At 46.6% G+C, this 19,428-nt stretch overlaps 2 protein-coding genes across 12 annotated transcripts in view; both read right to left on the bottom strand.

Moving 5' to 3' along the window:
• Positions 1 to 5,544: 5,544 nt before the first annotated feature.
• The window catches only part of c9h15orf39 (chromosome 9 C15orf39 homolog), a 39,794-nt gene continuing 25,910 nt past the window's right edge, over positions 5,545 to 19,428 (bottom strand). For all 3 annotated transcript variants that reach the window (XM_055933056.1, XM_055933057.1, XM_055933055.1), the window contains 2 exons: positions 10,173 to 10,210; positions 5,545 to 5,632 (listed from right to left, as the gene is read on the bottom strand). In XM_055933056.1, coding sequence (XP_055789031.1) covers positions 5,627 to 5,632; positions 10,173 to 10,210 — 44 coding nt within the window. In that variant the 3' untranslated portion in view covers positions 5,545 to 5,626. The remainder of the gene's footprint in view (positions 5,633 to 10,172; positions 10,211 to 19,428) is intronic.
• On the bottom strand, positions 10,234 to 18,957 carry LOC129861887 (uncharacterized). 9 transcript variants are annotated; one of them, XM_055933067.1, is made up of 4 exons: positions 17,412 to 18,957; positions 17,160 to 17,267; positions 15,326 to 16,963; positions 10,234 to 15,129 (listed from the first exon to the last, which is right to left on the bottom strand). In XM_055933067.1, the coding sequence occupies exons 1-4, from the start codon at positions 18,521 to 18,523 to the stop codon at positions 14,217 to 14,219; spliced, it is 3,771 nt and encodes a 1,256-aa protein (XP_055789042.1). In that variant the 5' UTR covers positions 18,524 to 18,957; the 3' UTR covers positions 10,234 to 14,216. The 9 variants fall into 9 exon arrangements, with proteins under 9 accessions (XP_055789042.1, XP_055789039.1, XP_055789041.1 ...); XM_055933064.1 differs by having other exon boundaries at positions 15,326 to 16,719; positions 16,762 to 18,957; XM_055933066.1 differs by having other exon boundaries at positions 15,326 to 15,433; positions 15,578 to 18,956.

Raw genomic sequence — 19,428 nt, 5'->3', positions numbered from 1 at the left:
TGTTTCAATTCATCCCAAAGGTGTTCGATGGGGTTGAGGTCAGGGCTCTGTGCAGGCCAGTCAAGTTCTTCCACACCGATCTCGACAAACCAATTCTGTATGAACCTCGTTTTGTGCACAGGGGCATTGTCACGGAGTCACTGATCTCTCCAGTAAGGCCATTATACTGCCAGTGTTTGTCTATGGAGATTGCATGGTGGTGTGCTCGATTTTATACACTTGTCAGCAACGGGTGTGGCTGAAATAGTCAGATCCACTAATTTGAAGGAGTGTCCACATTCTTTTGTATATAAAGTGCATTCGGAAAGTATTCAGACCCCTTGACTTTTTCCACATTTTGTTACAACCTTATTCTAAAACTGATTAAATTGTTTTTATTCCTCAATCTACACACAATACCCCATATTGGCAAAGCAAAAACAGGTTTTGAGAAATGTTTGCAAAAAAATTACAATTAAATATCACATTTTACATAAGTATTCAGACCCTTTACTCAGTATTTTGTTGAAGCACCTTTGGCAGCAATTACAGTCTCAAGTCTTCTTGGGTATGAAGCTACAAGCTTGGCACATCTGTATTTGGGGAGTTTCTCTCATTCTTCTCTGCAGATCCTCTCAAGCTCTGTCAGGTTAAATGGGGAGTGTCGCTACACAGCTATTTTCATGTCTCTCCAGAGAGACCGGAATCTGTCTGGGCCACTCAAGGACATTCAGAGACTTGTCCCGAAGCCACTCCTGCATTGTCTTGGCTGTTTGCTTAGCGTTGTTGTCCTGTTGGAAGGTGAACCTTCGCCCCAGTCTGAGGTTCTGAGCGCATTGGAGCAGGTTTTCCTCAAGAAGCTCTCTGTACTTTGCTCCATTCATGTTTCCCTCAAGCCTGACTGGTTTACGTGGTTATTGTGTGTAGATTGATGAGGAACATGTTTTATAGATTTCATTTTAGAATAAGGCTGTAACGTACCTACATGTGGAAAAAGTCAAGGGGTTTTAAACTATACCGTGCATTCTGTATTATGTTGGTATTGTACTTTTAACTACAGCTTGATTCATACTGTTTAGAGGAATAATGGATTTTACAGTGTCCTGCTATTAAAATTATGTAAATAAATCATTAGTAACTGTGTATTATTGGTACGTCACCAACTTTATTGCAAAAAGAAAAATGTCAGTACATGTACAAACTTAACTTTAAGCGAGACATTATTTTGACAGGAAGTAACGAACTGTCCATTGATCAGCACAGCAACAAGACGAGTTTCATTACAAACGGTACCAGTTATAGAAATCATGAACGAAGACGGGCTCTGAGCTTAATTCAACATTACAAACGGTACCAGTTATAGAAATCATGAACGAAGACGGGCTCTGAGCTTAATTCAACATTACAAACGGTACCAGTTATAGAAATCATGAACGAAGACTGCTGAGCTGCTGTGATCCAACACCACCGGCTGTTATGTTGATACCTGCTGACCAACAAAAGGATCTTATGATGCATGTTTTGCTAAAATACAGGCAGCCACCACACTACTACAAGACAACACATCTCCAATCAAGTTTGATGGTCTCGTAAGTATAAAAGCAAAGCTTGATTTCATTAAATAAAAAGCTTGAAAAGGTATCGTAATGGGAGGATGTCTTACTGTGGTGTGTGAAGAATCCAAAATGTTACCTTGTATGTGGTACAAAGCCCCCCTGACTGTATGAACCAGGCTGTTGGAGGAGGTTGGAAGCCTAAGCAACCTGCCTACATACAGTCTGAAGTACAATACCAACATGGCTCCTGTAGGAGGCATGGTGGGTGGGGGGGAAAAGGCATGGGGGGGGGGGGAAATAGGCATGGGGGGAGGGGGAAAGGCATGGCGGAGGGGGAAAGGCATGGCGGGGGGGGGGAAATAGGCATGGGGGGGAAATAGGCATGGGGGGGGATAGGCATGGTGGTGGGGGGGGGGGGGGGGTAGGCATGTGGGGGGGGGGGATAGGCATGGTGGGGGGGGGGGGAATAGGCATGGTGGGGGGGGGGGGAATAGGCATGGTGGGGGGGGGGGAATAGGCATGGTGGGGGGGAATAGGCATGGTGGGGGAGGAATAGGCATTATGGGGGGGAATAGGCATTATGGGGGGGGAATAGGCATTATGGGGGGGGAATAGGCATGGTGGGGGGGGAATAGGCATGTGGGGGGGGGAATAGGCGTGGGGGGGGGGAAATAGGCATGGGGGGGAATAGGCATGGGGGGGAATAGGCATGGGGGGGAATAGGCATGGGGGGGGAATAGGCATGGGGGGGAATAGGCATGGGGGGGGGGAAATAGGCATGGGGGGGGGGAAATAGGCATGGGGGGGGGGAAATAGGCATGGGGGGGGGAAATAGGCATGGGGGAAATAGGCATGGGGGAAATAGGCATGGGGGGGGGAAATAGGCATGGGGGGGGGAAATAGGCATGGGGGGGAAATAGGCATGGGGGGGGAAATAGGCATGGAGGGGGGGGGAAACCAACGCCTTTTCAAACTTAATGTAGTTTTCTGTTTTTAATAGGGAATAGGGTGCCATTTGAGATGCAATCTGTGACAGGTTTACTAGTTTAACATAAATTAAGACTGTTAGACATTTTTCCGGAGGAAAGATTCATTAAAACTGCCTAAATCTTGTCTAACAAGATTATTTTGTGAACCGGAGACAATTACAGTTAACTGGTAGGATGAATCCCTACAGTTAACTGGTAGGATGAATCCCTACAGTTAACTGGTAGGATGAATCCCTACAGTTAACTGGTAGGATGAATCCCTACAGTTAACTGGTAGGATGAATCCCTACAGTTAACTGGTAGGATGAATCCCTACAGTTAACTGGTAGGATGAATCCCTACAGTTAACTGGTAGGATGAATCCCTACAGTTAACTGGTAGGATGAATCCCTACAGTTAACTGGTAGGATGAATCCCTACAGTTAACTGGTAGGATGAATCCCTACAGTTAACTGGTAGGATGAATCCCTACAGTTAACTGGTAGGATGAATCCCTACAGTTAACTGGTAGGATGAATCCCTACAGTTAACTGGTAGGATGAATCCCTACAGTTAACTGGTAGGATGAATCCTTACAGTTAACTGGTAGGATGAATCCTTACAGTTAACTGGTAGGATGAATCCTTACAGTTAACTGGTAGGATGAATCCTTACAGTTAACTGGTAGGATGAATCCTTACAGTTAACTGGTAGGATGAATCGTTACAGTTAACTGGTAGGATGAATCGTTACAGTTAACTGGTAGGATGAATCGTTACAGTTAACTGGTAGGATGAATCGTTACAGTTAACTGGTAGGATGAATCGTTACAGTTAACTGGTAGGATGAATCCTTACAGTTAACTGGTAGGATGAATCGTTACAGTTAACTGGTAGGATGAATCCATACAGTTTACTGGTAGGATGAATCGTTACAGTTAACTGGTAGGATGAATCGTTACAGTTAACTGGTAGGATGAATCAATACAGTTAACTGGTAGAATGAATCAATACAGTTAACTGGTAGGATGAATCAATACAGTTAACTGGTAGGATGAATCCTTACAGTTAACTGGTAGGATGAATCCTTACAGTTAACTGGTAGGATGAATCCATAGTTAACTGGTAGGATGAATCAATACAAACAATTTAACATAGTGGGTGGTAGATTTATGTTTCCATGTTGCAAGGAGCACAGTTTAACCAATCGGTCTGTTTTAAGTAAAAAATAATCTCCATCTTGTCCAACAGCATTCCTTTGGGAGGCAGCCAGCAGCTGACAGTTTAACAACAAACTAGCAAAGACCAACTTGAGGATCATTGGACGAGTTTGTTTTGCATGGTCCGGTGCACAGGGTTGGGAGTTGCATATTGTAGACCATTCCATTGGTCCTAAAGTGAAATCTCCACCCACCCCGGGGAACCAGGCGATGCGAAACAAAGTGTCCCAGAGAAAAGCACCGATACACATATCAAACCGTTGAAAAACACAGTCGAAACACACAAACCAGTGAAAACCAAAACACAGGAGAAACACACAAACCAGTGAAAACCAAAACACAGGAGAAATAATGTTCCCCAGGATTCACTCCTCTTCTTCAAGCCAGCAATTCTTCAGAAACAAAAACAAGACAACACGCCCAGTTAGCCGTCAGTCCTGTCTCGGCCCTGTCTCAGTCCTCTATTTTGAGCCAACCCTTCTTATAGTCTATGAGCAGCTCCAGGTAATACTGCCACTCTGGTTCAGAGTCATATTTCACCTGGAACACAGTCTTCAGGGGGTTAGGGTGTGGCTCATGTACCTGCACCACCAGACCCCTGTACCACACCTCCGTCCCGTCCCCCTCCTCGTAGAGGTGTTGTATCCGTCTCCCCACCAGGTCTGGGTAGTAGATCTTCATGACGGAGCGGGCGCGCTGCACGGCGGACCGAAGGATCCAGCGGCGTCGGCGGTGGTCAGAGCTGTGGCAGGCAGACAAGAAGGGGCAGTACTTGATCTTCATGACGGAGCGGCGCAGGGAGGAGGACAGAGAGGAGGGCAGTCGGCTGAAGGTGGAGAAGGTGGTGAGGTGGCGCAGGGTAGAAGAGAAGCCCCCGAAATGCAGCCCTCGCTGGGGGAGCTTGGAGGACATCCTCCTGGAAAGACATCCACCCCTGGTTCTTTCCCTGGCCTCTCCTCTGTCCCCCTTCCTCCTGTCCTCCCCATTCTCTGTCTCTGAGAGGAGAGGCTGGCTGTCTGAGAGAGGAGGCTGACTGTGTCGGCGCAGTTCAGGGTCTGAGACAGAGACAGCCTGGTATCGCGTCTGTTGTCCTTTACGTCCCTCAGGAAACAACACCTTCCTCAGCTTGAGGATCATTCCTGACTGGCTCTTAGTCCTGAGGCCCTGGGACCAGGCTGACCCTGAACCTGAGGACGGGGTCTTGTAGGACGGAGTGGACGTGCTCTCGTAGGACGGCACGGACAATAGTGTGGAGGCTCGATCCGTGTTGCTAGGAGACGAAGACAGCTCATCTAAGGTCAAAGGGCACGTCCAGGAGTTAGACTCCTCCTCCTCCAGCAGGGGTGTGGCTGGTGGCTCCTCCTCTTCCTCCAGCTCTCCATCCCCCTTTCCCCTTTTCTTCCCATCCCTCCTTTCAGAGCCACTCCCTGCGTCGTCACTGCTCCCCACCGGCCGCCCGTCCCATCCCTCCTCCTCCTCTTGATTAACAGTGTTCTTCAGAATGCTCTGGTGTCCAGCCTGCTCTGTGTTCCCACCCCCCTCCAACACGGTGCGATTCCTCGTCCCTACAAACGGAGGTTTGGTGAGGCTCTTCTTCTTGCCTTTCCTCTCTTTCCTCTTGTGCTTCTTAAAGTGTGAGGAGGATGATGATGATCCTCTCTTCGGGTCCTCTCTCGGTCTCTGAGAGGAGAGGCTGGCTGTGGCTCTGCAGCTCGGGGTCTGAGACGGAGACAGACGGATACATTCCTCCAGGTGTTGTGGTGAGCCGGCGGCTGCTGAGGTGGTGGTCTGTGTTCCAATGTCACAGCGGTTGGTGGGTTGTGAACATGGTCCACTGGCAGAGCTTTTCCAACGGTCCGCTGAACACAGCGCTCCTTCTGGTGTCCTGGCCACGTCACATGGCTCTACACCTGAAACACAGGCAACATGGCCGTTAGGATGTCTTTACATTAGCCTAATGTGTCAACTTGAAATGACAGGAGGATAAATCACATTGTTCTTTGATTGCAGTACACCAAAAAGAATCAGAGATATGAAGAAGAAGAAAAGAGTGAGACGTTACCGGGGTGACAGAAGGACGTTAACGGGGAAACAGAAGGACGTTAACGGGCCGACAGAAGGACGTTACCGGGGCGGCAGAAGGACGTTAACAGGGCGACAAAAGGACGTTAACGGGGTGACAAAAGGACGTTAACGGGGTGACAGAAGGACGAACTAAATCTAAGTCGAACATTTCCCTGGAGAAAGAAGGAGAGCAGACAAAGTCCCACGTCCAGTCTAAACTGCCACAGTGACTAGACACATAACTCCAACAGACCAGATAACTGCACTCCACCGCCAACCAGACCACTCCACCGGACCACTCCACCAGACCCATATGGCACCCTATATAGTGCACTACTTTAGACCCATATGGCACCCTATATATAGTGCACTACTTTAGACCCATATGGCTCCCTATATAGTGCACTACTTTAGACCAGAGAGCCCTATGGCTCCCTATTCCCTATATAGTGCACTACTTTAGACCCATATGGCACCCTATTCCCTATATAGTGCACTACTTTAGACCCATATGGCTCCCTATTCCCTATATAGCGCACTACTTTAGACCCATATGGCACCCTATATAGTGCACTACTTTAGACCCATATGGCACCCTATTCCCTATATAGTGCACTACTTTAGACCCATATGGCTCCCTATATAGTGCACTACTTTAGACCCATATGGCTCCCTATATAGTGCACTACTTTAGACCCATATGGCTCCCTATTCCCTAAATAGTGCACTACTTTAGACCCATATGGCACCCTATTCCCTATATAGTGCACTACTTTAGACCCATATGGCACCCTATTCCCTATATAGTGCACTACTTTAGACCCATATGGCACCCTATATAGTGCACTTCTTTAGACCCATATGGCACCCTATATAGTGCACTACTTTAGACCCATATGGCACCCTATTCCCTATATAGCGCACTACGTTAGACCCATATGGCACCCTATTCCCTATATAGTGCACTACTTTAGACCAGGCTGCATTTGAGAGGCACCCAATGATTGAACAGTGTTGACCTCAGCCTCAGAGTGAAAGGTGACAGGACTAATACTGCTGTACTATACAGGCTACATGACATAACAGTCTGCCGCTACAGAAGCTACAAGCATGAATAAACCAACACACCAGGGTTTTAACATTCGTTCAAATACTTTGCGTTTGCTTTAGCTTGCCTACAGTTCCATTTGGAAGGGGTTAGTCAATTGTAACTTCCATTGGTTCCTGTGCGCAAGGCAAAGCACAATCCAGCCTAGTGGGAGTATTTGAACCTAGGTGTGAATATTTATTTTTTGCTAATACAGGAAGAAAAGGAAGTCAAGTTCCCATGTGACCCCCATGTGACCCCCATGTGAACACTAAACAAAGTCAGCACTCAGCAGAGAACAGGAAATAACCAACTATCCGGTTGGATTAGATGATTCAGTTAGTGAAATCAGTTATGTTGACAGAAAAGTCAAGAGGTTAAATCAGTCACAACTGTTGAGATAATGTCAAAGGCTAGAGTGTGTTTTTAATAACCAAACTTTTGAAAAAGTAGGATATATATTTGGTAAAGTACTTGTAGATGCTAGTGATATGATGTCCGTGTTGTTTTTTTCCAACACATTTCTATAGGGGACAAATGGAGGTTGGAGATGAAAGGGTGAAAGGCGAATTTAAAATCGTTTATTTTTTTTGGGGGTGGGGGGGAATAAAAACTTGGTTAAAAATAAAAAGCCAAAATGGAGGTTTGAAATGAAACAGACAACAAAAAGAGATGAGAAAATGAGAGAGAGGGGTATATAGCTTGGTTATGGACACGTGAAACTAACCCAGAGGACAGGTCCTTAATCGGTCCACCGCTTCCTTTCTTACAACAAAAGTCTGAGTTTTAGTTGCATTGTATAACACTGTGCTGTTCTATACCCTGATCCCTGATCCGTTTGGGCTGTAAAGCCCACTCCCATGGTCATGACCAAACACGACCTGGGATCAGGCTAGCTGTTCTATGAATAATCCTACAGAAGAAAAGGGAAAATCCCATTTTTCATTAGTCCAGAGTTGATACGGTCTCCAAAAATGTTTTGCAAGACAGTAGTCAAGTTTTCAAGATATTGGACTTTCAAGATGCAAAGTGTCACTGACCACATCATGATGTACGGGAAGATTGTCAGTCCCATGTTGTTAATACGGTCGAACGTTAACAACAGTTATCACCGTGTTATCAACAGTAAGGGTTATTAGTTCAGTAATCATAGATAGAGTTAGTTGACATTTCAACTTGAGTTATGTGGTCCTGGATAGTCTGAGGATGTGAGTATGGTTACATGTTGAGTTGTGGATAGTCTGAGGATGTGAGTATGGTTACATGTTGAGTTGTGTGGTCCAGGATAGTCTGAAGATGTGAGTATGGTTACATGTTGAGTTGTAGATAGTCTGAGGATGTGAGTTGTAGATAGTCTGAAGATGTGAGTATGGTTACATGTTGAGTTGTAGATAGTCTGAGGATGTGAGTATGGTTACATGTTGAGTTGTAGATAGTCTGAGGATGTGAGTATGGTTACATGTTGAGTTGTAGATAGTCTGAGGATGTGAGTATGGTTACATGTTGAGTTGTAGATAGTCTGAAGATGTGAGTTGTAGATAGTCTGAGGATGTGAGTATGGTTACATGTTGAGTTGTGGATAGTCTGAGGATGTGAGTTGTAGATAGTCTGAGGATGTGAGTTGTAGATAGTCTGAGGATGTGAGTTGTAGATAGTCTGAGGATGTGAGTTGTAGATAGTCTGAGGATGTGAGTTGTAGATAGTCTGAAGATGTGAGTATGGTTACATGTTGAGTTGTGTATAGTCTGAGGATGTGAGTATGGTTACATGTTGAGTTGTGTATAGTCTGAGGATGTGAGTATGGTTACATGTTGAGTTGTGGATAGTCTGAGGATGTGAGTATGGTTACATGTTGAGTTGTGTGGTCCAGGATAGTCTGAAGATGTGAGTATGGTTACATGTTGAGTTGTAGATAGTCTGAGGATGTGAGTTGTAGATAGTCTGAAGATGTGAGTATGGTTACATGTTGAGTTGTAGATAGTCTGAGGATGTGAGTATGGTTACATGTTGAGTTGTAGATAGTCTGAGGATGTGAGTATGGTTACATGTTGAGTTGTAGATAGTCTGAGGATGTGAGTATGGTTACATGTTGAGTTGTAGATAGTCTGAAGATGTGAGTTGTAGATAGTCTGAGGATGTGAGTATGGTTACATGTTGAGTTGTGGATAGTCTGAGGATGTGAGTTGTAGATAGTCTGAGGATGTGAGTTGTAGATAGTCTGAGGATGTGAGTTGTAGATAGTCTGAGGATGTGAGTTGTAGATAGTCTGAGGATGTGAGTTGTAGATAGTCTGAAGATGTGAGTATGGTTACATGTTGAGTTGTGTATAGTCTGAGGATGTGAGTATGGTTACATGTTGAGTTGTGTATAGTCTGAGGATGTGAGTATGGTTACATGTTGAGTTGTGGATAGTCTGAGGATGTGAGTTGTAGATAGTCTGAGGATGTGAGTATGGTTACATGTTGAGTTGTAGATAGTCTGAAGATGTGAGTATGGTTACATGTTGAGTTGTAGATAGTCTGAGGATGTGAGTATGGTTACATGTTGAGTTGTAGATAGTCTGAAGATGTGAGTATGGTTACATGTTGAGTTGTAGATAGTCTGAGGATGTGAGTATGGTTACATGTTGAGTTGTAGATAGTCTGAGGATGTGAGTATGGTTACATGTTGAGTTGTAGATAGTCTGAAGATGTGAGTATGGTTACATGTTGAGTTGTAGATAGTCTGAAGATGTGAGTATGGTTACATGTTGAGTTGTGTATAGTCTGAGGATGTGAGTATGGTTACATGTTGAGTTGTGGATAGTCTGAGGATGTGAGTTGTAGATAGTCTGAGGATGTGAGTATGGTTACATGTTGAGTTGTAGATAGTCTGAAGATGTGAGTATGGTTACATGTTGAGTTGTAGATAGTCTGAGGATGTGAGTATGGTTACATGTTGAGTTGTGGATAGTCTGAGGATGTGAGTATGGTTACATGCACACAACAATAGGATTATTGTGAAGTCAGATCGATATAGTTTGATTAAAACGTTCAAAGAAGATGAATACTTTCAGTTTTTCTGAACTTCAGTCGCGTATAAGAGGGAGGCTCGTTCTGCACATGCTCAGATCAAACACACCACTGGAACTCTGATTAAGCTGTTAACATATCCTAATAATTACAAAGATTGGAAAAACACACGTTGTCATACTCGGCCTACTGCCATAAATCAGATTAATATCAGATTGTCAGTGTGCATGGAAACGTAGCCAGTGTGGCAGTAAACTGAGGGGTAACAGAACAGAAAGCAGCAGATACCTGGGCTGTCGTTTGGGGAGCATCAGGTGACGGCGACTCTGTAAAAACATAAATGGAATGGATGTGAAATGAAAATGTTAACAATTCCAAAATGGAAAGGGGATGGAAAACATGCTTATTAATACAATTATAATAGTATCTCTCCCATTACTAGAAATTATATTCAAGAACCTGAAATTATTTATAAAACCTGAGAACGGTTTTTGCCTACTAAACATGTTGTACGAATGAAGGAGTGAATCCTCACTTCCATGAATGTTCACAGTCTCCCATTGATATCAATGCAAGTGAAAATATGACTTAAGTGAAAGTTGTGATTTGCCCCGACTATACATCCAGAGGACTCAGTACAGTACAGTGACCACGCGACTCAGTACAGTAGTGTGTGACCGCGCGACTCAGTACAGTAGTGTGTGACCACGCGACTCAGTACAGTAGTGTGTGACTACGCGACTCAGTACAGTAGTGTGACCACGCGACTCAGTACAGTAGTGTGTGACCACGCGACTCAGTACAGTAGTGTGTGACCACGCGACTCAGTACAGTAGTGTGACCACGCGACTCAGTACAGTAGTGTGTGACCACGCGACCCAGTACAGTAGTGTGTGACCACGCGACTCAGTACAGTAGTGTGTGACCACGCGACTCAGTACAGTAGTGTGTGACCACGCGACTCAGTACAGTAGTGTGTGACCACGCGACCCAGTACAGTAGTGTGTGACCACGCGACCCAGTACAGTAGTGTGTGACCACGCGACTCAGTACAGTAGTGTGTGACCACGCGACTCAGTACAGTAGTGTGACTACGCGACTCAGTACAGTAGTGTGACTACGCGACCCAGTACAGTAGTGTGACTACGCGACTCAGTACAGTGACTACGCGACCCAGTACAGTGACTACGCGACTCAGTACAGTGACTACGCGACTCAGTACAGTGACTACGCGACTCAGTACAGTGACTACGCGACCCAGTACAGTGACTACGCGACTCAGTACAGTGACTACGCGACTCAGTACAGTGACTACGCGACTCAGTACAGTGACTACGCGACCCAGTACAGTGACTACGCGACCCAGTACAGTGACTACGCGACCCAGTACAGTGACTACGCGACCCAGTACAGTGACTACGCGACCCAGTACAGTGACTACGCGACCCAGTACAGTGACTACGCGACCCAGTACAGTGACTACGCGACTCAGTACAGTGACTACGCGACTCAGTACAGTGGCGCGTGACTACGCGACTCAGTACAGTGGCGCGTGACTACGCGACTCAGTACAGTGGCGCGTGACTACGCGACTCAGTACAGTGGCGCGTGACTACGCGACTCAGTACAGTGGCGCGTGACTACGCGACTCAGTACAGTGGCGCGTGACTACGCGACTCAGTACAGTGGCGCGTGACTACGCGACTCAGTACAGTGGCGCGTGACTACGCGACTCAGTACAGTGGCGCGTGAATACGCGACTCAGTACAGTGGCGCGTGAATACGCGACCCAGTACAGTGACTACGCGACATAGTACAGTGACTACGCGACCCAGTACAGTGACTACGCGACCCAGTACAGTGACTACGCGACCCAGTACAGTGACTACGCGACTCAGTACAGTAGTGTGTGACCACGCGACTCAGTACAGTAGTGTGTGACCACGCGACTCAGTACAGTAGTGTGTGACCACGCGACCCAGTACAGTAGTGTGTGACCACGCGACTCAGTACAGTAGTGTGACCACGCGACTCAGTACAGTAGTGTGACTACGCGACCCAGTACAGTGACTACGCGACTCAGTACAGTAGTGTGTGACCACGCGACCCAGTACAGTAGTGTGTGACCACGCGACCCAGTACAGTAGTGTGTGACCACGCGACCCAGTACAGTAGTGTGTGACCACGCGACTCAGTACAGTAGTGTGACCACGCGACTCAGTACAGTAGTGTGACTACGCGACCCAGTACAGTGACTACGCGACTCAGTACAGTAGTGTGTGACCACGCGACCCAGTACAGTAGTGTGACCACGCAACTCAGTACAGTAGTGTGACCACGCGACTCAGTACAGTAGTGTGTGACCACGCGACCCAGTACAGTAGTGTGACCACGCGACCCAGTACAGTAGTGTGACTACGCGACCCAGTACAGTGACTACGCGACTCAGTACAGTAGTGTGTGACCACGCGACCCAGTACAGTAGTGTGACTACGCGACCCAGTACAGTGACTACGCGACTCAGTACAGTAGTGTGTGACTACGCGACTCAGTACAGTAGTGTGTGACCACGCGACTCAGTACAGTAGTGTGACTACGCGACTCAGTACAGTAGTGTGACTACGCGACTCAGTACAGTAGTGTGACTACGCGACTCAGTACAGTAGTGTGACCACGCGACTCAGTACAGTAGTGTGACTACGCGACTCAGTACAGTAGTGTGTGACCACGCGACCCAGTACAGTGACTACGCGACTCAGTACAGTAGTGTGTGACCACGCGACCCAGTACAGTGACTACGCGACTCAGTACAGTAGTGTGTGACCACGCGACTCAGTACAGTAGTGTGTGACCACGCGACTCAGTACAGTAGTGTGTGACCACGCGACTCAGTACAGTAGTGTGACTACGCGACTCAGTACAGTAGTGTGACTACGCGACCCAGTACAGTGACTACGCGACCCAGTACAGTGACTACGCGACCCAGTACAGTGACTACGCGACCCAGTACAGTGACTACGCGACCCAGTACAGTGACTACGCGACCCAGTACAGTGACTACGCGACTCAGTACAGTGACTACGCGACTCAGTACAGTGACTACGCGACCCAGTACAGTGACTACGCGACCCAGTACAGTGACTACGCGACTCAGTACAGTGGCTACGCGACTCAGTACAGTGGCTACGCGACTCAGTACAGTGGCTACGCGACTCAGTACAGTGACTACGCGACTCAGTACAGTGGCGCGTGACAACGCGACTCAGTACAGTGGCGCGTGACTACGCGACTCAGTACAGTGGCGCGTGACTACGCGACTCAGTACAGTGGCGCGTGACAACGCGACTCAGTACAGTGGCGCGTGACTACGCGACTCAGTACAGTGGCGCGTGACTACGCGACTCAGTACAGTGGCGCGTGACTACGCGACTCAGTACAGTGGCGCGTGACTACGCGACTCAGTACAGTGGCGCGTGACTACGCGACTCAGTACAGTGGCGCGTGACTACGCGACTCAGTACAGTGGCGCGTGACTACGCGACTCAGTACAGTGGCGCGTGACTACGCGACTCAGTACAGTGGCGCGTGACTACGCGACTCAGTACAGTAGTGTGTGACTATGCGACTCAGTACAGTAGTGTGACTACGCGACTCAGTACAGTAGTGTGACTACGCGACTCAGTACAGTAGTGTGACTACGCGACTCAGTACAGTAGCGTGTGACTACGCGACTCAGTACAGTAGTGTGACTATGCGACTCAGTACAGTAGTGTGACTACGCGACTCAGTACAGTAGTGTGACTATGCGACTCAGTACAGTAGCGTGACTACGCGACTCAGTACAGACTCAGCTCTCATTGTTAAATGAAGGAAATCACAGCACAATAGAAGGGGATTTCCAGAACCAGCAGTTACCACGGTAACCTAGTAGTATTATGGGATGGTAAAAAATCTCCAGGCTGCATCTGAAATGGCCCTCTACTGTTGACTAGGGTCATATGGAATAGTGCACTACATAGAGAATAGGGGGCTATTTTAGATACATCCCAGTATATTGTTGTGTGTGTGCCTATACCACATGGGAAATATAACACTGTAGCAACAGCACACATTTAACCCCACGCAAGCCTTGTTGACATTCTATCTGCATTTAATACTGTCATTCTGGGTTTATCAATGAATGGACTCCCAAATAAAACAAGCCAATAGGATCCTATGATTTAACCAGAACCAGTCCCACGCTAAATCTGATGTTCTAAACCAAACTGGATCTGGACCTGGAAGGGCTTGAACGACTGACATCATCAGTGAGTTGGATCAATCACAGACTGATTACTGGAGACATACTGAACACACAGAACCTTCCTCTGCAAATACAGACTGACATACTGAACACAGTACCTTCCTCTGCAAATACAGACTGACATACTGAACACACAGTACCTTCCTCTGCAAACACAGACTGACATACTGAACACACAGTACCTTCCTCTGCAAACACAGACTGAACACACAGTACCTTCCTCTGCAAACACAGACTGACATACTGAACACACAGTACCTTCCTCTGCAATCACAGACTGACATACTGAACACAGTACCTTCCACTGCAAACACAGACTGACATACTGAACACAGTACCTTCCTCTGCAAACACAGACTGACATACTGAACACAGTACCTTCCTCTGCAAACACAGACTGAACACACAGTACCTTCCTCTGCAAACACAGACTGAACACACAGTACCTTCCTCTGCAAACACAGACTGACATACTGAACACAGTACCTTCCTCTGCAAACACATACTGAACACACAGTACCTTCCTCTGCAAACACAGACTGAACACACAGTACCTTCCTCTGCAAACACAGACTGACAGACTGAACACACAGTACCTTCCTCTGCAAACACAGACTGAACACACAGTACCTTCCTCTGCAAACACATACTGAACACACAGTACCTTCCTCTGCAAACACATACTGAACACACAGTACCTTCCTCTGCAAACACAGACTGACAGACTGAACACACAGTACCTTCCTCTGCAAACACAGACTGAACACACAGTACCTTCCTCTGCAAACACAGACTGACATACTGAACACACAGCACCTTCCTCTGCAAACACAGACTGACATACTGAACACACAGCACATTCCTCTGCAAACACAGACTGACATACTGAACACACAGTACCTTCCTCTGCAAACACAGACTGACATACTGAACACACAGCACCTTCCTCTGCAAACACAGACTGACATACTGAACACACAGTACCTTCCTCTGCAATCACAGACTGACATACTGAACACAGTACCTTCCACTGCAAACACAGACTGACATACTGAACACAGTACCTTCCTCTGCAAACACAGACTGACATACTGAACACAGTACCTTCCTCTGCAAACACAGACTGAACACACAGTACCTTCCTCTGCAAACACAGACTGAACACACAGTACCTTCCTCTGCAAACACAGACTGACATACTGAACACAGTACCTTCCTCTGCAAACACATACTGAACACACAGTACCTTCCTCTGCAAACACAGACTGAACACACAGTACCTTCCTCTGCAAACACAGACTGACAGACTGAACACACAGTACCTTCCTCTGCAAACACAGACTGAACACACAGTACCTTCCTCTGCAAACACAGACTGAACACACAGTACCTTCCTCTGCAAACACAGACTGACATACTGAACACACAGTACCTTCCTCTGCAAACACAGACTGACATACTGAACACAGTACCTTCCTCTGCAAACACAGACTGACATACTGAACACACAGTACCTTCCTCTGCAAACACAGACTGACAGACTGAACACACAGCACATTCCTCTGCAAACACATACTGAACACACAGTACCTTCCTCTGCAAACACAGACTGACAGACTGAACACACAGCACATTCCTCTGCAAACACATACTGAACACACAGTACCTTCCTCTGCAAATACAGACTGACATACTGAACACAGTACCTTCCTCTGCAAATACAGACTGAACACACAGTACCTTCCTCTGCAAACACAGACTGACATACTGAACACAGTACCTTCCTCTGCAAACACAGACTGACATACTGAACACACAGTACCTTCCTCTGCAAACACATACTGAACACACAGTACCTTCCTCTGCAAACACAGACTGACATACTGAACACACAGTACCTTCCTCTGCAAACACAGACTGACATACTGAACACAGTACCTTCCTCTGCAAACACAGACTGACATACTGAACACAGTACCTTCCTCTGCAAACACAGACTGACATACTGAACACACAGTACCTTCCTCTGCAAACACAGACTGACATACTGAACACAGTACCCTCCTCTGCAAACACAGACTGAACACACAGTACCTTCCTCTGCAAACACAGACTGACAGACTGAACACACAGTACCTTCCTCTGCAAATACAGACTGAACACACAGTACCTTCCTCTGCAAACACAGACTGACATACTGAACACACAGCACCTTCCTCTGCAAACACAGACTGAACACACAGTACCTTCCTCTGCAAACACAGACTGACATACTGAACACAGTACCTTCCTCTGCAAACACATACTGAACACACAGTACCTTCCTCTGCAAACACATACTGAACACACAGTACCTTCCTCTGCAAACACAGACTGAACACACAGTACCTTCCTCTGCAAACACAGACTGACAGACTGAACACACAGTACCTTCCTCTGCAAACACAGACTGAACACACAGTACCTTCCTCTGCAAACACATACTGAACACACAGTACCTTCCTCTGCAAACACAGACTGAACACACAGTACCTTCCTCTGCAAACACAGACTGACAGACTGAACACACAGTACCTTCCTCTGCAAACACAGACTGAACACACAGTACCTTCCTCTGCAAACACAGACTGACATACTGAACACACAGCACCTTCCTCTGCAAACACAGACTGACATACTGAACACACAGCACATTCCTCTGCAAACACAGACTGACATACTGAACACACAGTACCTTCCTCTGCAAACACAGACTGACATACTGAACACACAGCACCTTCCTCTGCAAACACAGACTGACATACTGAACACACAGTACCTTCCTCTGCAATCACAGACTGACATACTGAACACAGTACCTTCCACTGCAAACACAGACTGACATACTGAACACAGTACCTTCCTCTGCAAACACAGACTGACATACTGAACACAGTACCTTCCTCTGCAAACACAGACTGAACACACAGTACCTTCCTCTGCAAACACAGACTGAACACACAGTACCTTCCTCTGCAAACACAGACTGACATACTGAACACAGTACCTTCCTCTGCAAACACATACTGAACACACAGTACCTTCCTCTGCAAACACAGACTGAACACACAGTACCTTCCTCTGCAAACACAGACTGACAGACTGAACACACAGTACCTTCCTCTGCAAACACAGACTGAACACACAGTACCTTCCTCTGCAAACACAGACTGAACACACAGTACCTTCCTCTGCAAACACAGACTGACATACTGAACACACAGTACCTTCCTCTGCAAACACAGACTGACATACTGAACACAGTACCTTCCTCTGCAAACACAGACTGACATACTGAACACACAGTACCTTCCTCTGCAAACACAGACTGACAGACTGAACACACAGCACATTCCTCTGCAAACACATACTGAACACACAGTACCTTCCTCTGCAAACACAGACTGACAGACTGAACACACAGCACATTCCTCTGCAAACACATACTGAACACACAGTACCTTCCTCTGCAAATACAGACTGACATACTGAACACAGTACCTTCCTCTGCAAATACAGACTGAACACACAGTACCTTCCTCTGCAAACACAGACTGACATACTGAACACAGTACCTTCCTCTGCAAACACAGACTGACATACTGAACACACAGTACCTTCCTCTGCAAACACATACTGAACACACAGTACCTTCCTCTGCAAACACAGACTGACATACTGAACACACAGTACCTTCCTCTGCAAACACAGACTGACATACTGAACACAGTACCTTCCTCTGCAAACACAGACTGACATACTGAACACAGTACCTTCCTCTGCAAACACAGACTGACATACTGAACACACAGTACCTTCCTCTGCAAACACAGACTGACATACTGAACACAGTACCCTCCTCTGCAAACACAGACTGAACACACAGTACCTTCCTCTGCAAACACAGACTGACAGACTGAACACACAGTACCTTCCTCTGCAAATACAGACTGAACACACAGTACCTTCCTCTGCAAACACAGACTGACATACTGAACACACAGCACCTTCCTCTGCAAACACAGACTGAACACACAGTACCTTCCTCTGCAAACACAGACTGACATACTGAACACAGTACCTTCCTCTGCAAATACAGACTGACATACTGAACACAGTACCTTCCTCTGCAATCACAGACTGACATACTGAACACAGTACCTTCCTCTGCAATCACAGACTGACAGACTGAACACACAGTACCTTCCTCTGCAAACACAGACTGAACACACAGTACCTTCCTCTGCAAACACAGACTGAACACACAGTACCTTCCTCTGCAAACACAGACTGACATACTGAACACAGTACCTTCCTCTGCAAACACAGACTGACAGACTGAACACACAGTACCTTCCTCTGCAAACACAGACTGACATACTGAACACACAGTACCTTCCTCTGCAAACACAGACTGACATACTGAACACACAGTACCTTCCTCTGCAAACACAGACTGACATACTGAACACAGTACCTTCCTCTGCAAACACAGACTGAACACACAGTACCTTCCTCTGCAAACACAGACTGAACACACAGCACCTTCCTCTGCAAACACAGACTGACATACTGAACACACAGTACCTTCCTCTGCAAACACAGACTGACATACTGAACACAGTACCTTCCTCTGCAAACACAGACTGACATACTGAACACACAGTACCTTCCTCTGCAAACACAGACTGACATACTGAACACACAGTACCTTCCTCTGCAAACACAGACTGACATACTGAACACACAGTACCTTCCTCTGCAAACACAGACTGACATACTGAACACACAGTACCTTCCTCTGCAAATACAGACTGACATACTGAACACAGAGTACCTTCCTCTGCAAACACAGACTGACATACTGAACACACAGTACCTTCCTCTGCAAACACAGACTGACATACTGAACACACAGTACCTTCCTCTGCAAACACAGACTGACATACTGAACACACAGTACCTTCCTCTGCAAACACAGACTGACATACTGAACACAGTACCTTCCTCTGCAATCACAGACTGACATACTGAACACAGTACCTTCCTCTGCAAACACAGACTGACATACTGAAAACACAGTACCTTCCTCTGCAAACACAGACTGACATACTGAACACACAGTACCTTCCTCTGCAAACACAGACTGACATACTGAACACACAGTACCTTCCTCTGCAAACAGACTGACATACTGAACAC

The sequence above is a fragment of the Salvelinus fontinalis genome, chromosome 9 (genome assembly GCF_029448725.1).
Source record: "Salvelinus fontinalis isolate EN_2023a chromosome 9, ASM2944872v1, whole genome shotgun sequence".
NCBI lineage: Eukaryota > Metazoa > Chordata > Actinopteri > Salmoniformes > Salmonidae > Salvelinus > Salvelinus fontinalis.
This window is presented reverse-complemented; position numbering and strand designations above follow the sequence as displayed.